This window comes from Ixodes scapularis, unplaced genomic scaffold (genome assembly GCF_016920785.2).
Source record: "Ixodes scapularis isolate PalLabHiFi unplaced genomic scaffold, ASM1692078v2 PGA_scaffold5__190_contigs__length_132052651, whole genome shotgun sequence".
NCBI classification, from domain to species: Eukaryota; Metazoa; Arthropoda; class Arachnida; order Ixodida; family Ixodidae; genus Ixodes; species Ixodes scapularis.
The window spans coordinates 86,147,148-86,156,278 of NW_024609880.1; the positions used below are offsets into that span (position 1 = coordinate 86,147,148).

The 9,131-nt window shown below is 37.6% G+C and overlaps 1 protein-coding gene across 1 annotated transcript; it reads right to left on the bottom strand.

The window, feature by feature from the left end:
• Positions 1 to 4,037: 4,037 nt before the first annotated feature.
• LOC8052414 lies at positions 4,038 to 8,232 on the bottom strand. The gene is made up of 5 exons (XM_002436114.4): positions 8,212 to 8,232; positions 6,122 to 6,183; positions 6,019 to 6,031; positions 4,922 to 4,947; positions 4,038 to 4,425 (listed from the first exon to the last, which is right to left on the bottom strand). The coding sequence occupies exons 2-5, from the start codon at positions 6,168 to 6,170 to the stop codon at positions 4,094 to 4,096; spliced, it is 420 nt and encodes a 139-aa protein (XP_002436159.3). The 5' UTR covers positions 6,171 to 6,183; positions 8,212 to 8,232; the 3' UTR covers positions 4,038 to 4,093.
• Between the last annotated feature and the right edge of the window lie 899 nt (positions 8,233 to 9,131).

Sequence of the window (9,131 nt, forward strand, 5' to 3'; positions counted from 1 at the left end):
TGTATTGGGTCGATTATTGTTTATCATATTAATCATTGCGTTGCCATATTCCATTTCTTCTTTCATTAATTTATTCGCCGATGATACTGTTATTTACCAAAAAGTTACTAACCCTTTGCACATTCAGAATTTACAAGATATTTACTCAGTCTCTAAATGCTGCGACTTCTTGGGGATGGAACTTAACACGACTGAATGTACAGCCATGAGAGTATCACCTAAATATATATATCTCTCCCCTTTTATTTTCTTGAAAACGCCCCCCTACTTTCTATGTTTTCATATAAATACTTGGGTGCTTATATATATGCAAAATATCTCATGGGAGACACATGTTGATTATGTTCTAAATAACGCTAACCGCATGCTAAGTTATCTGACATGAAACTTTTTTTAGTTCCTTCATCATTGAAACTAAGTCTGTATAAAACACTTCTTCGCTCTAAATTACAATATGCTTCTGTTGTCTGCACTCTGGTCATTCTAAACTAATAAATTTTCTAGAAGCAGAACAAAATCGCTTTGCTCCTTTTATTCTTAACCACTATCACCAAACCGCCAACGTAAACTCTATGAAATCCGCCCTATCATTGCCTAACCTTGCTATAGACCTTTTTTGTATACTCTCGTCCCCAGCCACCTAATGGGCGTATACAGTATGGACGACGAAAAAATACTAAAACGTTGCAACCTCTAACTAGTAAAAAAAATAAGGTGGAGGCAAAACGAAAATGTGTGGCAGTTACGGTAATATCCTAAGTTTCTTCTACTGGAGTGGCGACGGCAAAAGAATGTTTTTGCTCATACTGGAAGTGACGACAATTCAAGATGGCGGCGCCCTTGAAGAAAGGGTATATACACCGAAAAATAGCTCGCTTGTGACTCGTTCATAATATAAACCAGAATAATCCAATATTTCTTGGTCAACTGCTGAATCATCGGTTTTATATTTTATCACACATGGATAATGTATATAAGGTAGGCTATCCAGAATGTAAGACTAGTACATTTCAAGAGTTGTTCATCACGAAAACTTCTGTTCACTGGAACCATCTTCCCGTAATGACAGTCTCAATTGTCATTGAACATCTATTTAAAACTGCCACCAATATATTATTATACGATTCCGACGAATGATCAAAGTGTACTAACCCCCACTCCCCTCTGTAATGCCGACGGCGTTGATAGTATTTTAAATAAATAAACAAATAGTTATTTTTTGTGACCTCACTGGTTAATACGAGGCTATATACCACTTATGTGACATTCATTTGCTTTTTCATCGACGCTTTTTTTAACAATTCTGTCGGCTGCCAAAAAAAAATACTTTAGGGCTTGGCCGATCTACTTTAGTGCACAATTTGACTCCTGAATCCGACTGATGAAAGAAGATAGATTCTTTAGCAATGGTTTCTACTTGCATGCATTTTGTGTATTATGGTAAAATAAACTACAATAAAACAGCCGTTTACAGTATACATTGTGTTTTACGATTAAATATTCACTCCAGTCAGGATGGCCAGAAATCAACAGATCGAGGGCACAACTTTCGGTGGCGCAATTCTCGGTCTTTGACTGGATGGCAATGCCAGTGTGTAAACAAAAACGGCAAATATACTCAACTTTTGAACGCAACGTTTCGCTATCAAACAATACATGTCAAAGTATCCATATACCTTTTCCTTTATAACTGCAGCCGAAGTGATTGCAATCTGGTCATACGTTGTGTATTATGAGCGGCAGTACTGTCTACACAGAGTTAACATTAGTAGACTGGCATTCAATATCACGTAAGTGTTGGGACAATTTTCGAATTTGAAATGACTACAAAAGTGCGGGATTAAATTGACTGCGGTATTACGTGATTTAGCTCAAACATATCAAGGAGGTTTAAAAAACGTCAATCTAGCAAAATTACTAAATATTGGTATAAATATATTTCTGATTACTTTTCAGTAATATAGTATAGTTGGTAAAATCGAAGCTATGGTTTCTACCATGAGCATTCTGGGCATCACCGAAAACCATGAAAGAAGCCCATTTCACAAAATGTATTGTACACGCGTAGCAATTTACGAAATTTTGGAAAAAAAAAACATTTTGGAATTATTTCTAAGCTTAGATTTACTGTCAAAACGCATCTCCCTTCAACGCTAATCCTTTTCGTGACTAAAATGCAAACCAATAGCCTAACCTTACTCCTAAAAAAAAAGTATGGCGCAAGCCAAAAAAAACAACAACGCTGTGCTGTTTGAATATTATTTTAAGAACAAGCTGTGATTCTTGGATTCACCTCCATTGTGTGTATAATGCGTGGCTGCTCAAGCGAGTTGTATGCTTTTCTTACTGGGAGCAAGGCCGCAGGCGCGCAGGTCTGTTTTAATGAAACCTTTCATTTTTTTTATTTCTGGACAAAATAAAATTAAGGTAAATTGAATACACCAAGGAAAATCTGTATGCTCAGTTTTTTGTCAAACAGAAAAAAAGCCGATCACGTCGAACAAATAAAAATCATCCGAGCGAATTGCGAAGCTCAGAAGAAAATTAACATTTAAACAGAGTATTCAGAAAAAATAGTGAGCCAGCGAAACATGAGGCTCAATGTCCTTCGGACATGACACTTTCGTGCACTTATTGAATTCATAGCTTATTCATTGGCTTGAATGTATATGGATAGTTTTGATTGGCTGTTCTTTTGTTCTGCAGGAATGTAAACTTAAAATGTGTTTTATAACGCGGATGTAATCCGCAATCGAATAGAATACCTGGCTTATTGTAATGTAGATTCCCTTGTTAACATGGCCTTGTTGTGGTGTGGTGTGGGCTGTGGCCTTGTTTATTTGAGGTTAACAAGGTTCCCTTGTTAACCTCAAATAAAGCTAATACGGTAAGAAGTACCCCAAAATGCGTCTTGGGAGCGTCAGAATGCAAAGGTCGGCAGCCAATTAAAGGACATATATAGCTTATAGGAAGTGCACGATGACGAGGCAGCCCAGCGAGGAACATCATTGATTGTGGTCGGGAAAGAAAAAAGGCACGTGGACGCATTTGGGGGGTTAACAAACGCACGAGGTGCGCGAGGATCTGACGAACTTGCATGACGTATAGCTAATAACTCGCTGCTAATGACTTGATCATATTTAGTAAGCGGACCTGTTAAGTAGCTTTTGTGTTTTATAATCTAAGAACGTAGTAGTATAAATAATATATCAGTAGGATTATGTAACGATTTGTACGTTTATGGTACATACGTATTTCTTTGAGACAAAGACGTATTTACGTGTAAATCTTTTCTTCTTCTCCTCCATCAAAGAAAAATGTTTCGTGGCGCAAACAAATGCATCCTTCATTTATCAAATGTCACCATTTTTACATATTATCCTTAATTAAGGCAAGAGTCTCGGTAGCCTTTCCGAGCTCTTTTTAGGTGTTCTACGCCTTTTCGTTGGATAGATTCCTCTACGTCGTTCTCCAGAATTTATGTTCACTGAGCAGAGTGAGGTCGTCTTCCATGCTATCGGCGTTTTCTAAAAGCCCTTCTACAGCTAAGATGTGATTTTTCGTGCCCTTTTAATCAGACTTTACAACTCAACCAGGGTTTCGGTGGGTCCTTGCATCTTATTCAAATGTTGTTCGTCTTCTCACACACTGATTTCAATTTGTAATCAAATACGTTTTCACGCATCAACTTAAAAAGTCTATGACGACCTGGTTATAAAAAGCTATAATTGAAACACCACCTCCCTGTAAAATACGCGTGTTTGTGTCATTTTTTTTAATTTTTTTCGGACATCTCGAGAATAAGTATTAATAGCTTATTCAAGTTGTCAATAACCTGCACAGTTGAGAATATTTTTATTATGCAAGACGTCATTTCCTACATTAGCCATTTGTTTCAAAGGAAGCAATTCAAAATAGTTTGACATCCGAATGCCACAGGTAAGCTACATTTTGAGTAAACAAATCGTTCAAACTTTTTTTTATGTTTTAGGTGAATTTTCTTGTGTCGTTCACACAATCTCAGCCCAATACCGAAGGCTCGTTAAGAGCCATCTGAAGCTGCATTTTTATTAGATCCGAACGAGTTGTAAAGCTAGCCGATGATTCGGCCAATAATTCTGCCAATCTTTGGCTTCTTGCGCTTCTTGCTATTACAACCGCATGGATTTTTAGTCTTCTTCCTTCTACGTCTGTATTCATCGGCATCATCGAATGATTGATTTCCAGCTTCCTTCAAATCCTCGATGATCGCCAGAATCACTGCAAGGTCGTCTTCTCTACCCTTGAAAGCATTTGTGAGGTGCTCGAGGTTTGCGTCGAGGGCGTCCTTGATTTCCTCTGGTGGTTCGACAGCCCGTGCTTTCTCCAGTTCAATTCGCTCTCCCAGGAGCTCGGAGAAGGTAGTCATAAGGTTTGGATCAAGATCTGAAACATCAGAGAAGTGTAAAATAGCCAGTTATATTATTCTGCGTACATGTATTAAGAAGAGCAACTTCATAACTCAGGTTTGCCACACTTTTTTGAGTATTTACTTGATAAATAGTTGAAATTAAAATATTCATTACTTAACACTAGTCATAGCTTCCAGATATCAACGCAAGAAGTCAATGGTTTTGTTAATGTACAGTCGGCACGGAATGAAACGCGCACAGTGGGTGCATGGTTTTCGCTAGATGCTGCACCACCTGAACCAGATGGGAGCTGCAAGAAGATGGCTCCTCCTTCGATGTGTTAGACTCTTGCTCAGTGTATCCAAACCTTCGGTGTTGCGTCTTTAGGTGTCTCAGCTTGGGTCGAAAACCATGTGCTCCATGTTCGCGTTTCATTCCGTGCCGACTGTACATGTCATTTGTATTAAAGCATGCGTGACATCGCAAGAACATGAGGAGTCATATAATTAATTCTCATAGTAAACACTTACCCTCTTCAGTGTCGATGGCAGGTGTCCTGAAACATACGACATTGAACTAGTAGTATAAGCACATGCTTCGAGATGTTACTGAAACTAAACAGATATTTAAAATACCTTCCTATAACTAAAGGGCCATAACTAGTCACTTTAATATTGTGCAAACTAATTTGTAATTAAATAGTCGAGAACATATGCAAAGGAATGTACTGTACTCATCGAGTAAAGTAAATGTTTCTGCCTCTAAAATACGAAATATTCGGCACCGCCACTAGCCAAATGCATACATGTGCATTTGTTGGGTACCTATAGCTGTAGTAGGCAAGACATAAAACATACTGTAGAATTATGCACTACTGTTAGATTTATTGCAAGCGTTTTAGCCTGTCAAAATCTTTTACTGTCTTGAACCTTCAGTTATTTTTTTAATTGAGAACTTGAACCCTAACTGTCGAGTCGCTAACTTACTTAGAGTGAATTTTTGCTGAAACGCGTTGAGGCACTTATTCGCTGTTGTGCTACGAATTCCGCACACACACATACTGCAAGTGTTTATATGATAGGCTCATTTTAATTTTATATACAATGATTTGCGTAAAAGGCCGTAAGTTAGGTGTTTTACAATAAACTGTGACCTTTGACAAAACAATTACGGATAACGAAAATGCATTAATAGTTCTGTAACCTAATGCGAAAGCGTTAATCTTCATTTATTTTATTGACTGAGTCCCCTTGATGTTTTAAATTCGCACTATGGCAGTTCTATGTACGCGCCATGAATTAAGAACACCAAACATACCTAATAAGTACATCCCTATACAACTTTATTTTATTATAATCGGAGTGCAGTTTTTAGGCTAGAAACAATAAAACAATCGCTTAGAAATTAATATAGCACTAAGAAATTCACAGAAATCTAGCTTATTCCCAAAGGTGATCTTATTTAGCTCATTGGCGGTCAAACTTGAAACTTACAGCATGCAACAGTTTTAAAGGTTCTATAATTCAAGTATTGTTTGATACTAATTTATCGCCTGAGAGCGGTGCAAGTGTTCAAACCGCTTTCAGCATGTTACATTTTTTAAGGAAGTTTGAAAACTCATACTCACACTGAAGCTCCCCCTATGAAAGGAAAAAAAGTAGATACATATTTAGTGTCGAAGCAAGAATGAAATGCATCTAGTTAAGAACGCTTAATTTAAAATCACGTACATGCCGCGCTTGCTCCGAACAAGAGGAGAAGCCCAATAAATGGTCCCATACTGGTCGCCAACCTGCGGAAAAAATAGCTTATTTGAAATTTACTGTTAGGTACGTTGCTGGGCTAGTTGGCTCATCCTAGTTAAACATATATCAATATCGCATTTCAAATTCATAGAAATTAGTTTCCATTTTTGCATAATCGAATACCGACTCCATAACTTTATGTGTTGCCGCTTCACGTATGCATATATGCTTCCCTTTTTTGCCGAGTAAAAATAGTTGAAAGATAGCGCTTGTCCTGTTTACTTCGTGGCCCGGTGTTTTCGCGCTATTTTATGTGTTTAATTAAATAATATGCAGTGTTGTACACGTTCCTTCAAAATAGGAGCGAAAGAAACGTAATGGAAGCACGTTATCATTCTATTTCTACCATTGGAACATGTTATTACATTCACATTACATTCGCGGAGATCAATTAAAATATGCGGGATAATTCGCTGGTAAAATAAAGCGAGCATGTGAAAATATCCCCGTCGAACTACGTACGAGTTGAGTCGTCATGGACGATCCGTTTTGCTCCAGTTCTTTATCTTTGTCTATCTTTCCAACTCTACCATATCCCGTAAAGTCGGAGGTCGATATAGTCGGCAATAAATAGTCAAATTCCTACAAAATTCGGATAAAATTACAGATATAAAGAAATGGACGCCGTTCCTCCTGCTGTTCCTTGGAAAACATAAATAGTTCACGTCCCACTGATGTTTGATCGAACAGCGGCGTTCCTCCGTTTCTTCTCACGGAAATGTAACATACTGTAACATAGTAGAATTTTCCAAGCGAAAAGTGAGGGGCCTAGGCCTTTGGGTATTAAGGAGCTCGAAAGGGTTGTTCATATAATATGTGCAAGGGCAACAGGTGTTTATGTTACCGTAAATGTGTTTAATATCTGGCCCACCAACACTGCTTTGAGTGCGATCCTTCAACGAGTGTTCCAACGAAACGGTTGATTGAATTTAACTCGGGTATAGTTCTGAACTCATCCTCAGTGTTAAGACCCTTGTAAATTACATTTCTAAGATGGGTTAGCGTACGTGCTTGGAAGCCATCATCTTCCCAACAACGATTTCCAAATAATTTTCATGGTAACGGATAATTTTGAAACTTTATTTGATGTAAAATGTTGTTAAAATACACAGTTTTACGGTCAGGCAACATCATTGTTTGGTTCCGCGCAGAATGAAACACAGAAGCTCGCTGTTCAAAATATTGAGGAACAAATATAAAGAACCTTTTTTTCTCTTGAGGGAACACGCGGTAGATACAATTTGTAGAGCCGTTTATGTTTGTTCGCAAATTGCGGCAATTACGTTATAATTCGTTGGTTGTGACGATCACATTCACAACTGTATCTCTAAATCTTAGAATTACGTAGCATAACAGTGAACTATTATCTTTTGTCACCCCTAATCTGAATTTCGCCCTAAGTTTAAGAATATTACTATTATAAAATGCACATTAAATGTGTTTAGTTGTGAACGTTTACCTAGTCACTTCAAAATGAATAAACATAACGTCTGTACAATTATAAAGCGCAACTGAGTTTGAATAATAATCTTGAACATTTCTTGTTTTCTAATCACCTTTATCTATGTCTTTCATACTAAAAGCGGTCTAGTTAATTGAGAACGTATTTTTGTATGTTCGAATTTAACAGAGCCGTTCTCAAAAATTACTCTCACCGTTCGATTCAGAACAAGCGATTTTATCAGGCGTGTGTGTATTTCTGAGCATATTAAAATGTATGAAATACGTGTACATATCTCTTTGTATAAGTACAATTTTATACAACACCGTTTTGATTTCCAAAATGCGATGAAGAGCAGTTATGCCGACGTATGAAAAATAAAAACAATCTGCCTAGGCTTTTCTTTGTTCTCATCTTTGATGTGTTACTCTATCTTCAAACGAAAGTCACTTTCCTTCCCAACTGACACTTGACGTTACTGTTTGAATTAATTATAAATTATAAACACGTAATACATCTGGCTACAAGTCCGTGCTTATTCTCTTAAAAAAATAAGTAGTCAAAATTCGCATACCTTTGAAGTTCTCGGTAGAAACGTGATCAAGCGGTCAGAGTACGGTGTGGTATTTATGTTATGCAGACGCATTAAGATAAGCCATCTTCACGTGATGCTGCTTCGCATATAATAAATATAAACACATTGAATGCAGCATAACAAAGGCATATTGCAGGTATGTTATCGGATTTACCCTTTGCTTCTGCAACGTGACCGGATAGGAAATATATGTAAAAGCCAACCAAGTGGCAGTCAACACATGCAATAAATAAGAGTGCTATCCGACCTTTCAAACGGTCGATCAAGATAGGCCTCAGAAATGTGACAAAGCAATCGGTTGAGTGTGCAGGCTTCCAAATGGTATCAAGGCTATCAAGGCTACATTGAACAAATATTGCTCTCACCGCGAAGTCGAGAAAAACATGATTCGTGCGCTCGACAAAAAAAGAAAAATTAAGTTACGGCGCATTTTCCGTGCTGGAAATTGCCAGACCAGTAGAAACACTTCTTACAGTCTGACCACCTATATAAAACGTTGAGGAACTTGCACGGTTGAAAAAAACCTTGCTGTCTATTGTCACAGCCGCTTTTCGGTCGCTTAACATGCTTATATGAATGTTGGTTATAGAACCTTGCGAGTGCTTACTCAGTTTTCATGCTGTTTTACAATGCCGTTCTCCAATGTAGCTATAGAGAATAGTGTCGTTGTTCACTACAAAAAAGTGCAACTATAGAATCAATTAAAATCAATACAAAATTTAGGTATCTTAGTGTATGTGTCGTTTGTAGACGCAGTCTTGGGTTTTTTGCCGTGCTTAACATTCCCCAGGTCATTTCCGCCCTTGAATTCAGTCCATTAATTCTGCCTTCATAACTTAACGTCTCTACTAGAGGTATTGTTGTTACCTGACCATAAGTTAGAGGTATTTCATAACATA

What these genes read in the sequence shown, in the direction of transcription:
- LOC8052414 (XM_002436114.4), bottom strand. Translation starts at nt 6,170, where the DNA reads ATGGGACCATTTATTGGGCTTCTCCTCTTGTTCGGAGCAAGCGCGGCA. An exon ending in TGCCATCGACACTGAAGAGG is followed by an intron (nt 4,426 to 4,921) that starts GTAAGTGTTTAC and finishes CTGATGTTTCAG; the next exon opens with ATCTTGATCCAAACCTTATG.